The 22,570-nt window shown below is 40.5% G+C and overlaps 2 protein-coding genes across 2 annotated transcripts; one reads left to right on the plus strand and one right to left on the minus strand.

The window, feature by feature from the left end:
- Positions 1-793: 793 nt before the first annotated feature.
- eIF3a (eukaryotic translation initiation factor 3 subunit A) lies at positions 794-16,096 on the minus strand. Its single transcript, XM_073078131.1, has 23 exons — positions 15,870-16,096; positions 15,422-15,650; positions 14,630-14,804; positions 14,091-14,279; positions 13,474-13,578; positions 12,664-12,872; positions 10,944-11,110; positions 9,382-9,519; positions 9,007-9,211; positions 8,420-8,519; positions 7,795-8,024; positions 6,825-7,017; positions 6,195-6,299; positions 5,676-5,805; positions 5,120-5,322; positions 4,320-4,471; positions 3,624-3,781; positions 3,337-3,388; positions 2,917-3,219; positions 2,522-2,603; positions 1,972-2,186; positions 1,522-1,628; positions 794-983 (listed from the first exon to the last, which is right to left on the minus strand). Exons 1-23 carry the CDS (start codon positions 15,916-15,918, stop codon positions 937-939), a joined length of 3,543 nt encoding a protein of 1,180 aa, XP_072934232.1. The 5' UTR covers positions 15,919-16,096; the 3' UTR covers positions 794-936.
- A 571-nt stretch (positions 16,097-16,667) lies between these two features.
- Positions 16,668-19,327, plus strand: LOC140746122 (uncharacterized protein F58A4.6). The gene is made up of 3 exons (XM_073078133.1): positions 16,668-17,145; positions 17,363-17,477; positions 17,747-19,327. The coding sequence occupies exons 1-3, from the start codon at positions 16,799-16,801 to the stop codon at positions 18,044-18,046; spliced, it is 762 nt and encodes a 253-aa protein (XP_072934234.1). The 5' UTR covers positions 16,668-16,798; the 3' UTR covers positions 18,047-19,327.
- Positions 19,328-22,570: the final 3,243 nt, after the last annotated feature.

Consider the following 22,570-nt stretch of genomic DNA (forward strand, 5'->3'; position numbering starts at 1 on the left):
GAAACAGGCCCTAACAATTATCAACAAGAAAATCTCAATTAATGAACAAAATAAAACTCAAACACTTAAAATCCCATAAATGTTCCTTTATTCCATATTAATAACATACATAGGGTAAGTTGCAATAAAGGTTAACTATGCACAATACAAACTTTATGGCAATACATAAGCATGATACAAAATTGTGAATAAAAAATGGATTCAGGGTTCAGCGAATTCAAAAAATATTTGTAGACCTTAGAATATAAAAAGTCTTATAGGAAGCGAGTTATAATTATAATTTATTGACATAGATTACAAAAATTATTTATAGCTTGTAAATTTATTTTTCTCAAGTTACCCTTCTTAATACTGAAAAAGGGTTCTCACATTCACTTACATTTGGGCAAAATCCGAAAACATATCTACTCTTCCAAAATTTTTAGAAAGTGGTTATATTGAGAAATATACACTAACGGTGTCATGACTTCTCATTTAAATTATATCATTTAATTTAAGAAATCAATGAATTATCTTATCAACATTTTCATTAGACGGACATCTATATGACGAGATGATTTCATCTCAGATGAGATGAAATTTAAACCAGTCTAGAATATAATTTCCAAAGGCCACAAAACGCCTTTTGCTCCACACTAAGAACTATACATGTTACTAGCTGACCCGGCAAACGTTGTTGCCATATAAATAAAAAAAATGTTAAGGGTGAACAACCCTTATCACATAGGGGTATGAAAATTAGATAGTAGCTGATTTTCAGACCTACTGAATATGCATATAAAATTTGGTGAAAATCGGTAAAGCCGTTTCGGAGGAGTACGGTAACTAACATTGTGACACGAGAATTTTATATATAAGATTATTATAACATTATAAAGTGTAATGTAGAAAGAAATGAAACTCGCTGAACCCTTCACATGTTCAATGTCACGATGTTTAGCGTTTTGGAACCTGCTGCCATTCGTCGTCGGGATCGCCGCGAGCTGCAAGGAATAAATAATTTTGATTTCAATAATTTTTATTCTTGCATTATTGAAGTTATCTATTTTCTTAGTTAGTTAGCTAGTTAGTCAAGTTGTGTGTTATTTTTAACTTAAAAATGGAGGTTTTGTATTCGATCGCTGTATGTATGTATGTATGTCTGCGATTTTCTTGAAAACCACTTATCCAATTTGGATGGGGTTTTTGATATGTCTGTTGGTACAATCACCACACCCTATATTCACTTCAGGGTTAAAAGGTACCCACTCAAACTCAGGAAGCATTCTATATTTAATTAAGCTTGTAAGCACATTTTTGTTCAACTTTCAATAATAATTTAAATATATTAAAATTTGAAGGTAACCGGTTAGCGAAATAAAATGGAAAATAAAATGGATTTATTATAAGTATTATTATAAAAATAAATTATACTATTAGAGTCCGCGCCAAACTTGTAGTCCGCTCTGAAGTTGTTGCTCGCAGGTATAGGTCAGAGAGATTGTTCTATACATATTAGAAAAAAATATATAAAACACTTACGTTTATCCTCCCGGCGCGGCGGAGGGCGACGGTCGCGGTCGTCCCGCCGCGGTCCGTCACGGTCGTCACGACGAGGCCCGTCACGGTCGTCACGTCTGGGCCCGTCACTGTTAGACACAGACGAACCATTAATTTAAAAAATAAGAAAACCAAAAGTTCATTGTGACTAAAATAATTACAAATATATGACGCTTTCAGGCAATTCAAATAGTATAATAAAGGCCTGATGTTATTGATCTACCAACCATAGAATCACTTAAAAACTCAAAAGTGGTGGAAATAAAATTTTCTATTGACCTGAAAAAGCATTACAATGGCGTACGAATTGTCATTGTTCATCACGGTCCCGGTCTCAATACCGCGGTCAAATCGCGATCTCGCGGCCCATCGTGATCTTGCGTTCCATCGAAATTTTTGTGACGTACTCGTATACAAAGCCCTCAAACTCACCGGTCATCCCTCCTCGGCGGGTCCCTGTCGTCCCGTCTCGGCGGATACCGGTCCCTGTACCCGGCGTCGCGGTCCCTCGGTCCATCGCGGTCCCGGTCGCGATCTCTCGGTCCGTCACGATCTCGCGGTCCTTCGCGGTCTCTCGGTCCTTCGCGATCACGGAACCGGTCGTCGCGCGGCGGCGCGTCCTTGGAACGCCAGGTTGAGGTACGCTCCTGTAATACGACAGTTTATTAAGCTTGAGAATTATTATAATTATAATAGAAGTGTAATCAAAAAATATATAATTATGTTACCCTCGTAAGTGAAGAGTAAATGAAGTTTGTTAATAAAAATAAAAGTTAAAAAAAATTTTTTTGGCTGCATCACAAAATCTCTAAAATAGTGACTTGATGAAAGAAATCCCATCATTTTAGGATGACACATATCAATTTGTTATCATTATTATAATGCCATTATTAATATATCAAAAACAATATATTGCATTTAAAATTATCAAGTGCGGTCAGTTGTTGACTGACAAAATAAGTGGCTATCCAAGACGACTTACCGCAGCCGCTGGCGGTGGATCGGAGGGTCCACGTCTCCAGCTTCCACTCTCTGGGCCGCTAGAACGACCAGCGTATCTTGGCCTGTTGAATACATACAACAATGTATTACTGATACACTTTCGGAATATTTTATAAATATTGAGCTTTTCATACCACTTTACTATTTATCATTTTGAAAATCTTACGTACTTAACGTAATTGTTACTTATATTGTACCTTACTTTACCAAATTAGGGCTGAAAATGTCTTCAGCAATTTAAATACATAAGTCCAAATATTGTTTTTGTTGCACGATTTAAATCAAATCAAATTACCTAAAATTGCGCTTCTAATCATAAATCTTTGTTCTACCAATGTAATTTATAGTACCTAAATCTATGAAACTGCTACTCACCTATCCCTTTCCCTATCGCGATCTGGATCCGGTCCTCTGTTGGGAGCGCGCCAGGCGCCGGTGTCTTCCCTCGGACGTTCATCCCTCGCGCCGAAACGATCGTCACGGGGGCGTTCGTCACGGGGGCGTTCGTCACGCGGACGATCGTCACGAGGACGGTCATCACGCGGGCGATCATCACGTGGGCGATCTTCACGTGGGCGATCTTCACGCGGGCGATCTTCGCGCGGGCGATCTTCGCGCGGGCGATCTTCACGCGGGCGATCTTCACGCGGACGTTCATCACGAGGACGCTCTTCACGCCTATAAATAAATGATTATCCATTATGATGACGATTTTTACTTACATAAAGATAGATTTATGTTTATGTTCCATGCGTACGACAATATTCGATTTAAGATATATAAAAGGTGGGATACCTTTCGTCCCTGAGTGGAGGTCGCTCGTCACGCGCGGGCTCGCGGAGGCGCGCTGCGGACAAAACGATACTTTAATACACAGGTTTTACGCTATGAAATAAACAATAGGTGTGGCGGTGGTGCTGCCGGAGTCGAACCACAAAGGGTTTTACCACCTTTCCTTGTAATTATAATACATTTTTTTTTATCGTAGCCAGGACCGCGCGCTGGCCTTCTTCGTCCAGCCTCCGCCTCCTGCAGACTGTGCTGGTGACTGTTGGTGCTGATGACAGGGGTGGTGTACTCACTGGGTCGCCAGGCGTCCGGCTTCTTCTCGGCCGCCTCCTTCTCCTTGGCGCGCCAGGAGGACAGCGCGCTGGCCTTCTGCTCGTCCAGCCGCCGCGCCACCTCGGCCTCCTTCGCGCGCGCCTTCGCCTCTACGCGGGCCAGCATCTCCTGGTGCTCCCTGGTACACAAGATATATATGTTAGTACCGACGAACATCAATATCAAGATTGATTTAATCAAGTTCCAAGAGTATCGCTATTTTATCATTCGGGAGGAGGAGGAGTTGGTATTGCATATCTAAAGCGCGAATGCAACTGCCCTTCTCAACGATGTCAAACTATTTCTATATGTAAAAAAAATTCAACGTAAGACGGTTTTTGAAAATAAAGGAGAGGGGGACTAACACCCCGCCCCTCTTGACGACAGCTTCTTAATGATCAAGTATGCAACTAAACTGAATGAATGAAACAGAACAACTATTATAAGATATTATTTGCTTTAATTATATCAGGGCTATTGAAATTCGGAACGCACACTCTTGCACTCACAAACACATACACACACCATCACATACACAAAGACACATATATACACATATAAGAGGCCCTTCCGCCTTGTTTTTACAATTGTACTTTAATCAATAAAACATTTTTTATTTGTTAATTTTTTATAGGACTCAAGATACAAAAAGCTGACTAAAAAAGATCAATACTAACTTCTCCTCCCGTTCCTTGCGCTCCCGCAACGCCTGCAGCTCCTCCTGGCGGCGGCGCTCCTTCTCCTCGCGCTCGCGCTGCTCCTCCTCCTCGCGCGCCCGCCGCGCCTCCTCCGCCGCGCGCTCCTCCTGCCGGTGCTTCTCCGCTAGCCACTGCGGACATTGTTATTGCTATTTAGTTATTATTTCTTTGCTAGTTACTAATTCATTCTTAAGACATAAATAGCCGAAATTAGAACGTCCTCCTTTTCTAAGTCACTTTAAAATTGTGGCGACAGAGGTAATCAATAATGTTACATAGTAGAGTATGTTTTTCAGCAAAGTATGTTACTCGTTTCCCCGCTAGAGGAAATTACTTCTCCTTTTTTGCAAATACAGTAGGACGTATAGTGACGGTACCTAACGCTATATTGATGCACTATTCGCCACCTACCTCTATTGTCATCTCTCCTTTATTACAAGTACCGTAGCCCAAGATGCGTTGTGACGGCGGCGTAGCGTCAGAGCGTTGTCACTCCGGCGTTTTTCACACAAAAATTCACAGTACATAACACGATGCCTTCCGACGCCGCGAAGCACGTACATCGCACTTACAACCGACGAAACAAGGTTGGAAGAAGTTTTTATTCAATTTTTAATAGTAGTCTACAACCGTTGTTGTGGTGGTAGAACGTTGCGGTGCCACGCCGCCCCTGTAGCCACCAAGTCGGCAAAATCTTTGTGCCTCCTGTGCTCCGGGTCTAAGCCAGCCCTACCTAGAGACACCTAACATTGCACTCTGCAGCGCAGCACGTCACTCACCTCCTGGCGGCGCTTGTCCGCGCGCTGCGTGCGGCGCTGTGCGCGGCGCGCCTCGCGCTCGGCGGCGAGGCGCTGCTGGAAGGCGGCGAGGCGGTGGTGGTGCGCGGCGCCGCGCTCGGTGCGCAGCCGCGACACGAACTGCTCGCGGTGCGCCGCCATGCGCGCCAGACGCGCTTGGGTCGCCACGTCGCGGGAACGGTTCTCTGGATAGGAATCATTTTTAATGAGGCTGCGTTCACATCTTAAGTCTTCAAGACAACTTTTAAATATGGAAGATTCCTCTGTGGTTCAACTCCGGCAGCATCACCACCACACCTGTTAACAGCAATGCAGATGTGTTCTGGTTTGAACGGTATGGTTAGCACTTTTCCGAGGCTTTTAAACTTAGTCCTCACGAGTGGCGGCGCATCTGCGGTCCGTCAGCTGAAAATCTGGTTTTGCCTGAGGTTCATTGCAGAGTCCATGGTCAGCAATAGCTACTGAAAATCACGACTGCATGCTATCTGCTTCTTCTTATTAAACACTTCTCTATATTTAAAAATAAAAAAAAAATTACCAATAAGTTGTTGAATGCGTTCCTTTTCTTGTTGCTCCCAGAAAGCCTTATCCTGTACCTGCTTCTCTTCCAGACTCTTCTGGAGTAACGGAATCTCTTCCAGACGCTTGGCACGCTCGAAATAATCCACCTGCAAAAAAATAAAATTATCAAAAATTGTGTTTAAAAGAGAACCCGAAGGTGCGCCACTAACTATGAAAACTAAATACATTAATAATCCCTTTGCCGATTAATCGGCAATCGAACTTCTAAATATTAACTAAAGATTAATTAATTTTAAGTGTCTTACCTATTAAGTTTCAAGAGGCTTATTAATAGCATTTCGTTTCTACCTATTGGGTATGGAGCCGTAAAAATGAGTCTTTCCCTTACCACTATTTAAGACCTTAATAGCAGAACTTAAACACTACTATAAAACAGAAAACTCAAATTCAAATCTTTTATTGCCTGAAAATGGGTAGGTACAAATGATCAATGGTAACAGAACTCACAATGGTTCATAGGTAGAAAACATCGTACCTTTTTCTCCTGCGACTTGAGCCTGGCCTGCAGTTCACGTCGCTCCTTCATCAGCTCCTCGGCCTCGCGCTGGGCGATCGCCTCTGCGTCCATCTTCTTCAAGTCCTGGAGAACGAAAAGTATTTATTAATTAATTTATCATGACTTGGTTTGTATTTTTTTATCGTGGCCAGCTTGTATGCATCCTAAGTTTCTATACGGTCTATGGTCGTATAACATCTAGAGCTATTCACACCTAGAAAAACAATCAAACATCTGCCAATTTCTTTCAGATACTCTATTTTTCATATTTTATTTTATATGAAGATTTTTTTGGCTTATTTCAAAGGTCGCAGTTTATATTTTCTTTTATTTTATAGGAAGATTTTTTTTGCACACCCATCGATTTTTATATCAGGGGACAAATTCATAAACGCACATACACCACTGCGGGTGAATCAATTTCTGAGGGGACACAAAGGGGAAGGGTTGAAAAGTAGGTCTCCCTTAACAAACAGTGCTTAACACTGTTATTATTAGGCACAAATAGGTGTTGTAGTGGTGCCGCCGGGGTCCAACTACATAGGGATTAACACCTCTGGCTGTAGCGATGCAAAGACCTAATCACACATTAGTCAGTCACCAGCGTACCTCCTCGTCCAGCTTCTGCAGCACCTTCTTCCCGTGCAGCGTCTGGGAGATGTGCGCGATGCGCTCGCGCAGGTGCCGCTCGCGCATGGCGGCCAGCTCGGACGCGTGCCGCTTCTTCTCGCGCTCCTCCCGCTCCTGCTCCTGCCGGCGAGCCTCCGCTGCTGCCGCGGCGCGGAGCTGCTCCTCTTGACGGCTGGGGGGTGGAATGGTTTATTCAGTTAAGGTGTGGAAGGTAATAATGCAAAATAATAAACAAATCTACCCTAATATTATAAAGAGGAAAACTTTGTATTAATGTTTGTAATGAATAGACTCCAAAACTAATGGACCGATTTTAAAAATTCTTTCACCATTCGAAAGCAACATTATCCACGAGTAACATAGGCTATATTGTATATGAAATATATTTGATAAATAGATTTTGAGGCGGTACAAAGTTTGCCGAGTCAGCTAGTATAAAAAAAAAGTAATGAAAAATCTATAGTGTATAAGCTGTGAAATGCAATGAAATTACTACAAAGAAATAATAATAAAGATATTGTTTTATTATTTCTTTTTACATAAATTTATTTCGTGTATTAAAAAATAAATTATAAGTCCCCTTTTGGCTTCGACAGTTAAAATAAAAAAAAATGCCCGTGTATCAAAGTGTACAACCGCAATGATGTATTTTACGATCGTTTTTTTTTAAGTTATTGCATTATATAAGTTATTATTATACATATAAAATAAAACTATTTTAAATTATTCCTCTGCGGCCTTATCTGCATAAATTTACGACATTAACTTTATATTCTCAATTTTTGGACGTCATTGTGAAAAATTTGCTGGCATCATCTTTATCAAATATACTTCAAAAAGTATAGTGTTTAAAGTTTCACTTCTTTTGATGTGTTACATAACAAAATCTTTTAAATCTACATCATCTTCATCTTTCACCATCATCACAGTCATCTAGTGCCCTACTCACCGCAGCTCCTCCTCCTCGCGCACGGTGTTCAGCCGCTCGATGTACTCCTTGCGCTCCTCGATGATCTTGTGCCGCTGCAGCACGCGGTGGTGCTCCGCGTGCTTGTTCTCGTGGTAGTGCTGCACCATGTGTACTCGGGCTCGCTCGCGTTCAGCGCGCCGCCGCTGAGGGAAGAGGGTGGCCACCGCGCGGGATACTACTTCGGCGGCGCGGACCAGCTGCTCGCGGACCTGGGGTAGTGAGGTTGAAGGATTAAAGAGTGAACGAGTGAGCGAGTGAAGGTCAAATTGTAACATAAGCTAAAAGAGCAACTGCGCCTAATAAATTACTTAAGGTTGTCAAATACAGAACTCGATTGCACTATAATTTATTATATGTGTATTGTGTACAATATTTCCAAAATTTCGAACGCTAATAATTTTATCATCTGCGTGTAGTGTTTAATAGTAATTCATTACACTAACTCTCTATCTTAATCATTTATATTTTTTTTATTATATCACCTTTCATAATATATTGTTAATTATTCTAAAATTAATATTATCTTAAGCAAAACACCTGTTGTTGTTATCTAAGTCAACTATAGTAAGCGTAATAAGTTAATGATTATGTTCTATGTACATACTTGTTCAGCGGGCGTGGCTTGTAGAATAGCGCCTCCGCAGGCTTCGTCAGCCGCGGAGCACCATTCACCACCACCGGCTTCCACGCCGAAGTGCACACACCTACGACAATTAATAATATTAGTTAAACAGTAATATAACTTAATTTCAATATTATTCATATTTAACATATATGTATTCACAATACATATATGTATTTTTTTAAATATGAAATTAAGTTAAATTTAAGGACCATGATCGATTAATTGCCATATTAGGTATTAATTTCTTAGGGATTTTTGTGATACTGTATTCTGATTTGCAGTGTGGTAAGAGGGATAATTAAAGACACCTGTGACTGACCTCAGGCAGAACTACAATTTACAAATTCTAATTATCTGGGTTTGAATAAGGATGTCCATGGCTGCCTATGTTAATTACCATCAAATGGACTGCATGCTTATTTGGTGCTTCTTTCTAAATTATGATAAAATGGTTCGCAGCACTGCAATCATCACAGCACAGCAATCGCAGCACTGCGCCACCTGCCGCACCAGCCGGACCAGCGCCACGTGGCTCGCGTGCGCTCGTGGCACAGTGTGGCACTCACTTGTTGGCGTGGTCCACGCGTATCTGCATGTCGTTGTGGCGCACGCAGTCGACCAGCAAGCGCTCCAGGTGGAACAGGTCGTCGGTGGCGGCCAGCTCCAGCAGCCGCGCGAACTGGATGCACGCGTAGCACTGCGCCACCTGCCGCACCAGCCGGACCAGCGCCACGTCGCTCAGCGCGTTCGTGTATTGGGCGAGAGGCGAATCTGCAATAATATATGCTGATAAGTTGACCTACATAAACCAACCTATATATCACATCAAATAAAAAAAAAAAAAACAAAAAATAATTATTCCTGTTTAATTTATAGGGAGTTTATAAGTAAGTTAACGGATCTACACATCTTTACACATATAAAACAACAGATATACTAACTGGGCTCCTCTTGCAGCGACTTGACGACACCACGCACGTTGTGGCAGATGGACAGGGGGTCGAACTCGACCTCCAACCATGAGTATAATTGTTGAAGCTGCGGCGACGCCAGCGCCACCACGTTCAAACGGACCACGTCTGGAAACCGTGGGAATGGTCACAAATGTATTATGCATATGGACATTAAATATAGACCAATCTACAGTCATTATCATAACAATTGGGAACTACTACTTTGACAAAGTTTTGTATTGTTCTGAATGATGTACACAATATGTTCATGTTCCTATTGGCTGACATTTGGAAATAGGTTTGCTATATTTGTTTGCAAAAATTATAAAAAGAAATATAATTGGGTCATATTTCAAAAGAAAGGAAATTAATTTATATTTTTTTAAATACAAATTAATTTCCTTGATATTTGTATTGTATTATTATTGTATTGTTACAAATGATATTTGTATCATAATAAATTACAAGTAGGTAGCTTCTAAAAAATAAAATTGTAGAGTACATATTTTCTTACTAAATACAAAATTAATGTTTCACAGGGTTTACATACACATAATACAAAACTAATTGCAAAAAAAGTGCATAAAAACACTACTGTTAATAAAATCATAAAAGCAAAATTTCACACACACAGTTAATAAAAAATATAATAATAATAATAAAACAAAATAAAAATGTGCAGGCATTAAATAACACAGACATGCAAACTACAGGCCTGTCGCGTCCAGCCGACAGCACGATCTACCTCCGAGGCCTACCACTCCATGGCTATGGTGCAGTCAGAAATGGGATTTATTTCGGAGGCACTACTAACTACATTATAAATATTATACAAAATATGGACAATATTATAGATATTATAACAAAATATGGACTATGTCTGAATTAAATGGAAATAAATAAATAAATAAATTATAACACGCTAGTTCAGTAAGAGGCACACAACTACATTTTAACGCGTTAAGTTCATGAATCCAGTCATGAATGGGATTTCTAAGACTATAAAATGCAGTGTTTGAAAATGCAAAAAACAAATCAAAAACAAAAAGTAAAAAACATGCTAAAACAAGCAGGCACACTAGTCTAAGTAGAGTAATCACCCACAAACTATTTTCCAATTTCATTTCATTCAGACCTACTTATATTTTTTTATCTATGTAAGAAAATTAGGTCCATTTGCAATTTCAGGACTAAAGCAGTCGGCAATCTTGTTGGCAATACAGGCCAAATTCGAGATGTAATTTTAATCTCCAAAATTGGTTGTCAAGAATAAATTGGCTCTATAATTTAAGTTATGCAGGCGAGAGATTACGATGTATGAAGGAGAGGGTCACATACCAACCGCGGACTACTGTACTAGCTCAAATAAATACTTATTTTCAAAGCTTGTAAAATATAAAAACTCTAACAAATTCTAGAGGAAGTGAGCAAGTGGGACCATTTTAAGCTAATACTACATAACATTGCTTGTTATTAAAGATTTTAAATATCTATATCGAAAATAGTATTAAAAATGTTAAACATCTAAGCATATAATAGACCAAACTCACCTTTAAGCAAGCTAGCCCTTGTGGGCGGTTGGGCGAGGCCAAGCAGCACGGCGAGGCGCTGGGCCTTCTCCACTGGACTCTTGTCCGTTTCCACGAAGCGATCGAACTCCGGGTGCAGAGACGGTAGCGGCACAGAGAGCACAGCTACTAGGACGCGGCATGCCATCCTGTTAGGGAAATTATCGATAATCGTATTTGTATGATTTTAGCAGCGGTGATAGTGTGATTCGAATGCCAGGTACCTCTCATTTTTCAAAGCTATTTGTTTATCAGAAATTATGAGGGTTTTAAACGGTGAAGGAAAACATTGAGTGGAAAGTTGGAAACCTCAATACCAATTTCTCCTTGGTCAAAATGGTGGTCAGTGACCAAAACATCTCCCACTCTAAGTTTGTGGCAATATTGAACATCTTTTCAAAACTGAAGCAGGTGAAGATAATGTCTACCTGGTTACCGCTGGTCACTGTCGCCCATGGATATCAGTAATCAACTCATAGATGAATTGAACTATAACACCAGAAAAAGTGCAGTTTAAAAATCTAGAAATATCCAATTTTGCACAAATTATGTTCCATAGTTATAGAAAAGCATTAAGGTTTTTGAAGTCTAAATAAGCTTATTAAAAAAAATAACATACCACACAAACTGCTATATCAAAAAATAAAAACTACATGCAAAAACACACTCAAAATTAATATGCGCAAATAATAATGTGCAGGCACAAAATAACACAGACATGCAAAACACAGGCCTGTCGCGTCCAGCCGACAGCACGATCTACCTCCGAGGCCTACCACTCCATGGCTATGGTATAGTCAGAAATGGGATTTATTTCGGAGGCACTACTACTACATTATTTTCAAACACTATTGCAGCAACTCGAATTAAAAAAAAATGTTAAAGTTATTCTACAGATAGTTTAGTTTATCTGTGCTCATATTGCTATATCAGATACTTTGATTTGTTTAGTGCATGTAGAACAGATTTACAAAATGAAACACATTTTTCAAACAGGTTTTGAAGGTGGTAGAACCCTTTGTGGTTCGACTCCGGCGGCACCACCGCCACTCCTATTTCTACCTAATAACAGCAGTGTTAGGCACTGCTGTGTTCCGGTTTGAAGGGTGTGGTAAGGGAGACAGACTTTTCCGAGGCGTTCCAGCTTAGTCCTCAGGGGTAGCGGCGCATCTGTGGCCGACCTCAGGTAGGAATATCTAATCCTATCTGGGTTCATTACAGATGTCCATGGGCGGCAGTAGCCACTTACCATCAGGTGGACTGCATGCTCGTCTGCTACTCTTATATTATAAAAAAAAAAAAAAAAAAAGGTAACACTGCATTTTTATACAAAGCAACTCAACAGAGCACGTCAGAAAAAAATTCAAACCAGTGCACTATAGATAAACTAAATAGCATTTTAAAAATAACACACACATTAAGTGCATTTACTAAATATGTGTACGCAGGCAAGAGGTAAAATTATTAAAATACATATTTGTATCCTAGAATATAAATACGAGTATCCATAAATCGACAATACCTAATCAATTATTATCATAATGTAATGTTCCAACGTAACCGTTTCCGTTACAAAAATCGTTTCACAATAGTGTTTTTATTCTCATGGTGCGCCTAAACAAATGTCACTTCAATACAAGAAAAAAAAAAACAAAAAACGTGCAAAATGCTAAAACTACTATCAAGCACACAATCCACTCACTTCTGCAACTCCTCCTGCGTGATATTCTTCTTCATCTCCCTCGACAGTTGGAAGTGTTTCAACAGCGCCGCGGCGTGGAAGAGGCAGTGGCCAGCCTTCCAGAACACGAGAGCCAACTTGCCGTAGTAGTTGGCCATCATCTTGGCTACTGGTGTCTTCTTGGACATGTTCATCAGGTTGTGGATGTCCTCTATGGCTTTGTAGGCCTCCTGTTTATGGGAATGGTGGTGGTATGGTAAATAAATTGTTAATATTAATAAGATGGCATTATTCCATGTTGATGTAGCTTGTATTTGAAATTCATAAATCCAGTAGATATAGAGAAAGTATCAGCATGGGAAATTTTGGATATCTTTACAGAGCCATAAAAAAACCCATGTAGAATTTTCTTAAATTTTAAATGAAGATATACTAAGTGTTTTTTATGTCACATTAAAAAATTCTACTTCTTCTGTATTCTGTAGATTAATTCTGAGACTTCTTAGGACAGTTTATAGGAAGAAAGCTGACTGTATAGGTAAACTACCTATACAGTCAGCTTTGTCAATGTTAGTCACTTTCGACAGTCATAGCCATACACTAGCCATGGATAGACACATAGATGAATACACAAACTCGCAGACGCAAAACAGAAACCTAAATTGATCATCCAGATATCTGTCTGACCGGGGATCAAACCCAGAACCCTCTGCATGTCAAACAACTATGGCGATTGCTCCACCTTGCATGTCTTATTATTATTACATATAAACAAGAAAGAGTTCATGTTTATTAAATAGCAACTGTAAAATACATTATAATCATACAAACCTGCCACAACTCCATCTGTATTGCGCTGTCCAGTTGGAACAACCTGGTCTCCAAGTTCAGCTGCTGCGTCTCCGGCTTTGAGATGCTCACATTACCGGTTTGTACCTGAGGAAGAATTAATAACACTGTGAAATTTGCTGCCATGTGACATATTGTATTTTTTAATGTGTAAAATTTTATAGGGTTTGCTATATTTACTAGATTAAAACACAATTGTAAAAGTAAACAGAGAGATGTAAGATAAAACTTAAAAAAAGTAGAAATACGCAAATCTTTTGAATAATGTTTTTGCAGATTTTTTGACAGTCTACTATGCATTACTTTTACTATGTGTAGTAGATCAATTAATCTTCTGATGGGCACACGTTTTAAAATTACAATAATTTAGGAAGACTGTTGTTATTACTGCTATCCACATAATAATTTTCAAAAAGAATGAAACAAGCTGACAAACATGTAAATATGTAGTCCAATTAGTGTTATTGATAAGAAAAAAGGACATTCTTGACTATTTCAAAACTGTATACAACTGTTAATTGAAAATAAACATAATAAAAATAAAAAACAGATTAAAGTTATTAATGATAACTTAACATCGCAGTTCATAATATACTTACAGTAGGTTTACAAATATCCTCGAGATGCTTCCTGAGCTTATCGCACAACTTCCTAAACTCCGTCTTCCGGGAGTACTTCAGGCAGAACTGGAACGCCATGCGAGCGATGTCGTGGTACAGCGTCTCCACGTGTGCGTTCGTACGGAGCAACTCCAGACACTGACAGTAGGACTCCCAGAGGAATTTTACCTGAAAAGCAATTATATGGTTAAAAATAGACAAGAATTCCTCTTTTTTTATGGAATGTAGGAGTAGCAGATGAACAGGCAGTCCATCTGATTGTGAGTGGCTACTACCACCCATGGACATCTGTAATCAACGCACGCAATGTACCACTACCCCTGAGAAAAAGCTGGAATGTTGGAAAAGTATGTCACCCTTTCCACACTCTTCAAACCAGTACACAGCAGTGTTAAACACTGCTGTTGTTAAGAAATAGGCATAAGGGTGGTGCTGTTGAAGATGAACCACAGGAAGTTCTACCATGTTGATTAATTATCAATTAAGACATTAAAGTCTCATTAGTCCAAAATACACACCCATGGTGTAAGTATAGTCCTATCAGATCTATCCTGAGCATCTTCTCCAGACACTGCACTCAGCAGGATGCTCTCTGGAGTCGCAAGGTTATCCAGGTCATCAGTGTCGATGACAGCTTGGGTTGATTGTTCTCTCGCCGCCTCTGTACGTTCTTCAGCCATACGGAGGTAGCCTCTGTGAAAGCAAGTTAATTTTGATTTATTTTTAGCAAGCTACTAAGTCATTATCTATTGATTTATTATCCAAATTTTTATCAATGCATTTATCTAAAATAATAATTTCTTTAATAATATAGTATTTTTATCCTGATAACGATTGGCACTTATATGTATGCTTTAATCAGGCTAAAAAATAAGACAGTCTTATCCATAAAATGTTGCTAAAATTACAATGTAAATATGCCATCAACTATGTTGATTTTAATAGGTGTGAAAATAAATATGCATGTATGTTTTTAGTAAATGAGAGGATGAATGAGTATGTTGATACATCAAGATGATGACAACTATGATAGTATTATTCCTAGTATTTATTTATTTGGATTGAATAATCTATATACTGGGGAATAAACTTAAGATTAATAAGGTGGACATATCATACAAAGCAAAACATGTTATTCATGTCATGGACAGTGAAAGTGATAGTTATTTTACAACTTTACTTTTCTGTCAATTTTTAGGGACATCTAATATTATTAAAAATTAAGGTATATGGTGAAATGCAAGCATATGGATACAATAAATATTTATCTGATGTTATGTAATAGAGCTATGATTACAAGTGAAACAAACCTTATAACTTGTTCTAGAGACCCAACGTTTACAGATTGGAACATGTTCCTGTACTGAAACAGGCCTTCCTTCGCGATATGTGACTTGCGGAGATCCACGCACAGTTCCAGGTATTTGAACATGATTGGTTCGAGAACAGATTCCGACCAGTTGTACGCCCATTTTTTGTTGCGGAACACCTCTTGCAGCGTATCCAGTGCCCGCGCTGGCTTGTCCAGGTCCATAAACTCTGGAGAGATAAGATATCATCGTATGGCGCATTATTTTTGGTTAGAATTTTGTTTTAATTTGTTGCTTAGTATCTTTGTTTATATACGTCGTAAAGTCTGTTTATAAGCTACAGTTTCTCTAAAATATAGATTTGTCAAGACAGTGAAGCAATAAGGACGTGTAATTACGAAAGAGAGGTCACACCATGCAACGTGGTAAGAAGATATAATGTACTAACCATTTGCCCGTTTGAGGGCATTTTCCGGTCTTTGACCGTACCGAGCCATATTGTAGCGCGCAATTTTTACTTCATTAACACAAAATCTCGTTCACAAATTACGTCTAAGAGGAATTTCTCTTAGACCGGCCTGTCACCTAAAGCGACAGCGAAGCAAAATGGCCACCGTTAGCGCCGAATGAGGCGATTTTAACATAATATAATATCAGTGTCCTTACTCCCCGTTCCCCGTCATCGGTTATTCATATATCATAGACAAATTATACATTTACTGATATTTTGAATCTGTCGTAGACTCAATCTCACTTCAATATTCTTAATAATTTTGCATATCTTAGTCCGATTAAGACTTTTGTATTAAAGTTTTCAGTCCCAAAGAAAAGAACCTTTAACCTTTAACCCTAAAGGCACCAGGCTGATATAGGTTACTATGCACCCTGCTGTTTTCCCTTTTGAAGGGTGTGGTAAGGGAGACATACAAGTTACCGGGGCTCTAACTTAGTCTTCAGTCTTCACGCTTTTGTAGCCGACCTCAGGTAGGATCTCATCTGGGATTGCTTATAGAAGTCCATGGGCGGCAGTGTTCAGATACCATGCATGTATGGAATGCATACACGTTTTCTACAGGTATAATAAAAAAACTTGCTTGATATGACGAACTAGTAATAAAGACGAATGCATACATTCGTTTACCCATGTCTAGTATCAGTCATAGACATGATTTTTATATGCATCATTTTTATTTTTTCACTGTGTCGTTACTGTTTCACCAGTGTCAATAGTGTCAATATTGTCAAGTGTCATTTTCATATGCTGGCCTGTGATTGTCAAATGTCAATGTAAACTTGTGATGTGATATACTTTTTCAGTTTCACGACAAAGTAACAATTAAATAAAACACGTGCGACGAAATCTGACCATAACAAACAATGCATTTATTAATCAACGTGTGTTTGTTCAATCGCCCTTTCACCGTCTGTTACATTACCGAAGAATATTTGACGTTTTCTAACGAGGAGGGTTACAAGTCCATCGGCGTAAAAGAAGATTCTAATTCATGTATTCACCTTAATGATGAAAAAGCCGGTAAAAAGTGCAAGTTGAAAGCATCAGCTTTGTTTTTACAGCCTTTTTTAAAGGAGTGTCTGAACTCTGAAGTGTACAGGACAAATGTTTTGAAAAACTTTAATCGTTTAAGTGGGTCCCCAAAGGACAGTGTTGTTTTCCTGAAACTGATACTAGAACCGCCGGATAAAGAAGTGATCGATTACTCGTGGTATGATTTTTCATAAATTCGTTTATTGTCAAATTTATGGTAATTTATTACTACGACGTCAGAAAATCGTGATTCTTACGAATTAACATGTAAAGTGTCAAACACATGTCTACACACAACACTTTTTATAAAAAAAATATTTGTATCATAAAGTTTCTACTTAAGATTATAATTTTTGAGTAAATTTGATTTTACTCAGTTTATTACAATTTTTCAGGAATGACAAGATGCTGCACTTGGTATGGAGCAGAGTTGAAATAGAAAATGCATTTTCGTGGCTCTCCACACTGGGTGGTGCTTACTCAGCTTTGGGGGATTATTTTGAACACTGTGTAAGTATATAACTGTAATAAGTATTGAAATAATTCTATTAAAAATCAGGTTTCACATCAGGATGAAAAATAGCCATTGTAAATATGTTATTTTTCATCCTGATAAATGTTTCATTAAATACAACCATTTAGCCAGTTCATAAAGCACAAAACAAATACTTACTGTATCAACTTTTATGTATTAATGAAGATTAGATAAATAACTTTTTGAAAATCGATATCATTTACAATTTCATCATAAAATTAACATTCATAAAAACAATTTACAGGCAGAAGAAGCGGGTAGGATATCAGTAAGGCAGTACAAACTATCCCAAATGCTTGGCGACGAGAGCTTAGCTGCCCGTAGCAAGCTGTACTCCGCACTGGCCTATGCTCAGAAGGGAAACTTGAAACTAGCGAGGCATATCGTCAGGAAAGTAGCAGCATTCGCGAGGTCAACACAGGACAAACGTTTGTACAGGATGTGCCAAGGTGTTTGGGTCAAATTGAGGTACATGAGGCAGGTGCAAAGAGCTCAAACTAAAAGTGAGAGTGAGTGTGGTGATTCTAAAGTTAATAAAAAGTGAGGAATTAACTATTGTATTCGTAAATGAAGAAATGACATAATTTTTGGAAGTTTATGTCACAATGTTTTAGGGCCAGTTTGTTTTTCAGTTGTTTGTGATTGCATTTTTTAAATCAGCCAGTCGACCCTTTGGAACCCTTTTTTTTGGGACCCTTTGTAATTGTTTCGTACATAAACGTAAAACATTACATACATTAAGTTGTAGGTCTCTAATATTATAGGGACCCTTTGTATGTGTTTCTGTGATGTTTGTAGACATTAAGTTGGTCCTCATTGTAATTGGATAGCAATCTTTAGACCTGTTTGGAGGCCTTATAGGCTTTATGACGATTTCATTTGATATGCCTAGTTGTCAGCAGACCCACAATAGGATATAGCAAAAAGCTTCTATATGCTATTTCTGTACTGTTGTATTATTACAAGCAATGTTCCTACAATTTGTTTCACTGTAATTTCAATTTGTATTTATATAAATGTATACTGGAATCTTATATGACTTTTCAGCACAGTATAAAAACTAGAATCCAGAAATTAGAACAATTTGAACTGGTCATTAGTCTTAATTTTATATTTGTATTTATTGTGGAATAACCTATGTGAATTGGATGTACTTTACACTGTTTACATATTAATATATTGAGAATTTACCTTCTCATACTTATTGTATGTAATTTTGGAATCAATGTTAGCATTTTATGTAAATGTATAGTATACATATGTTGGTACATACACACACACACACATAGAACGAAAATATATCCATATAATCAATGGTATAAATTATTGTAATATCTGTTTACAATTTTATCAAAAACTGTGTCCATACTAAGTATTACTGTGAGGCGTATATTAGGTTGGGTTGGCCATATTCCACCAATATAAACAAAAATTCGCACTTTATGACCCACAATATGGTTAGCAAATTCTGTTAACTGATTAACAGAATGTAAACAAGTATAATCCGCGCCAAACTGCTAGTCCGCTCTGAAGTGATTGCGAACAGGTGTAGTCATACAATTTGCTATAGCAACGCAACTCATTTCTATATTCAGAGCGGACTAGCAGTTTGGCCCGGACTTAAATTTTGTGCAAAATTTGAACCTTGATAAAGTAAGACGTTAAATTTCTTTTTTATAATATAACTTAAAGGATCTGTCTGTTTGCTTGCTTTTAACTGAATGAATGGGTGCAACAGAGAACCTAATAAGGGGTAATGAAACCATACACTATCATACTTCTGGTCAAATAATTGATGTATAAGGACCTCAGTTATCACTCAAATGCCACCTGTAGATTATGGGTTTTCAAATAAAACTCCAACTTGAATCTTCAGTTCTTTTCTTCTTGTTTTTATTCCGAGGCGTACACATTTTTCCATACAAAAAGGCGAGCTTAAGTACTTATTTTGGGTACCGCAACAGGCGCAGGCTCAGTCAGCAACCGCGTCCTATTGTCGTCCCTTTCTAACATAGCCTGTCTTACTCTTACAATTCTATGCTTACACTCTATTGCTATCCTACTCTTACATATCTATTCTTATTACGTAGGACTTATATCTATTGCAATAAAATGTCTTATTTACATAGTCTTAATTACATACACAAGTTACATTAATCAACATTTACATTTAAATTCTTAGGCCGTTGTCGTCCGTAATATTCTCCCCCCGGCGTAGATTCTTCGAAGCCTCCTCCATCTGAAGGACGGCAAGCTTCGTCGCTGGCCTCTGGAACACACCTCCCTTTGTGCGGACGTCTGCAGACCGGACGATGCCATCAGGTCCCGGGTGAACTCGCTCGACGACTCCTCTCGGCCAGGTATTGCGGGGTAAGGCGTAGTCGACCACAATTACGAGATCGCCTTCCCGCAGTTGTGACGCCTGTGCGTTGGACGGCCCCCGCGGAATGAGCGTAGGCAGGTACTCTCGCAGCCATCGCTGCCAGAACTGGTCCGCCAGTGCCTGCGCCCTTCTCCACGTGCTGCGGTCCGCCTCGGTGCATGGCCCCGTCCGCGGTAGCCCCGTCGATGAGCCGATGAGGAAGTGATTCGGCGTTAGTGCTTCCTCGTCCTCGGGGTCCACGGAGACGTGCGTGAGCGGTCGCGCGTTCACGCTGTACTCGGCCTCGGTGATTAACGTCTGCAGTACCTCTTCTTTTGGCGACTTTTCTTTGAGCGTGGTGCTTAGTGCGGTTTTTACTGAACGCACTAAGCGCTCCCAGGCTCCTCCCATGTGTGGCGCCCCCGGCGGTATGAAACGCCAGTCGGTGTTGTACTGCAGACCGTAGTCCCGTAGTGCTGCGATCCATGCTCCGTATGTATTTCTCAGTTCGACGTCGGCCCCTCTAAAGTTAGTGGCGTTGTCGGAGTATATGACGCGCGGCCAACCCCTTCTGGCGGCCATCCTTCGCAGCGCCATAACAGCTGAGTCCGTAGAGAGCGACTGGACGATCTCTAAATGAATGGCCCTTGTGGTGAGACAGGTAAATAGTGCACACCACCTCTTTTCGTGTCTTCGTCCGATAGTCACCGTTAGGGGCCCGAAATAGTCCACGCCACAATAGGTGAAGGCGCGGTGCCCCGAGTCCAACCTCACTTTAGGTAGGTCTCCTTTCGGTGGTGTCGTCGGAGTCGCCTTGTACACGCGACAGTATTGACACGCTCGTGCTACTTTCTTGACTGTAGGCCTCAAGCGCAGTATGATGAATCGTTGACGGAGCTCGTTGACGACTCGTTCGTTATTCGCGTGTCCCGCCCGGCGATGATAATGCTCGACAAGCAGGTGAGTAAAGGGATGCTGCCCGTCGAGTATTACCGGCTCATTAGAGTGCGTTGTAGAATAGAGCGCACCTATACGGCCTCTTGCGGTTATTAGCCCGTCGTTCAATACTGCGTCGAGCCTTTTAAATTTGCTGTGTCGTTGTAGCGGCTGGTTGTGACTTAACCGCGCTAAGTCTTCGCTGAAGGAGTCCCGCTGCGCGCGTCGAAACCACCGTCGTTCGGCCGCTTCTAAGTGTGACACTTCTAAGTGTAGAGTCTTGTCTCTAGATCGAAGCTTCTCGACGAATAGCTGAGTAAGTGCCGTCGCCCTTATAAGCTTCAGGTAACTGGAGAACCTTCTAATGTCGGGTAATGAGTCGTTGCGGTCCGAGTCCTCTTCTGAGACGGTGTAACACGTCTCCCCGGTCTCTTCACCTTCCCCGTTCTCCGTAGGCCAGTGCTCTTCTGTGGCTCGTAGGAATTGCGGTCCCGTGAACCACCGGTCCCGGCTGTCGATCCCGTCGGTTTGAAGCCTGGTCGCATCGTCGGCTACGTTGAGTGTTGTAGGCACCCATCGCCAATCCTCTGTATGTGTGAGCTCGGCGATCTCAGCTAGGCGATGTGAGACGAACGGCGTGTATTTTTTCGTCTCGTTTCTTATCCACTGAAGGACGGTGCGGGAGTCACTCCAGTATATGACTCGTTTGGGTTTCCAACAGCTGTGCTCCCTGACTATAGTGTTAGCCATTCGTGCCCCGATTAACGCAGCTTGGAGCTCCAGTCTCGGAATGGTTAGTAACTTCAGTGGAGCCACCTTCGCCTTGGCCATTACTTGTATTGTTTCTATGTGATCGCCGTGTGCGATCCTCCAGTAGGCCACCGTAGCGTAGGCTTGCTCGCTTGCGTCGACAAACACGTGTAACTCGATGTGAGTTTCCGGCGTTACGTTGTAGCTATAGCACCGCGGTATTGCTAGTGCTGAGACATCTGGGAGTCGCCTTATCCACTCGTCGAATAGGTTAGCGTCTTCAGATGGCAATTCCTGGTCCCAATCAACCTTCTTGAGCCACAAGCGTTGTAATATCATCTTGCCGACGATCGTATATTGACTGATAAGCCCCAGTGGGTCGTACACCGACATAACCGCGCTTAGGGTTTCGCGTTTAGTCGGTGCTCTCAACCGCAGTCTGACCTCATCGGGAACCCTCTTGATGTCAGTGTTGAAGGTGAGGGTGTCGGAGCTCGGGTCCCAGCGCAGCCCCAATGTCTTTTCCTTCTGGTGTGCTGCTAACTTTACATTCGCGCTTTCAGACTTCTTATCTTCGGGTATGCTAGCTAAAACTCTCTTGCTATTTGAGTTCCATCTTCTTAAGTTGAAGTCCGCTTGTTGATGGATGTAGGTAACTTCGTTCACCATTTTAATAGCCTCCTCTTCAGATGGGAAACTGTCTAGGTAATCGTCCATGTAGTGTCGCTCCTTGACCGCCGTGGCCGCCTCTGGGTATTTACTTTCATAGTCGACGGCGTTGCGGTTTCTTACGCTGTGAGCGAGGTATGGCGAACTGCTGGCTCCGAATATCATGGAGACCATTTTAAATCTTCTCGGAGGGTCCGTAGGCTTGTCCCTCCATAAAAACATCTGTGCCGGTTGGTCCTCGGGTCTGATTTTAACCCTAAGGAACATTTCTTCGATGTCCGCTGTGACGGCGATTCTCTTTTCTCTGAACCCGAACAATATTCTTGTGAGTGAAGCTAGTAGGTCGGGTCC

Source organism: Epargyreus clarus, unplaced genomic scaffold (genome assembly GCF_041222505.1).
Source record: "Epargyreus clarus isolate Ecla_fem2 unplaced genomic scaffold, WU_Ecla_fem_2.2 ptg000012l, whole genome shotgun sequence".
NCBI classification, from domain to species: Eukaryota; Metazoa; Arthropoda; class Insecta; order Lepidoptera; family Hesperiidae; genus Epargyreus; species Epargyreus clarus.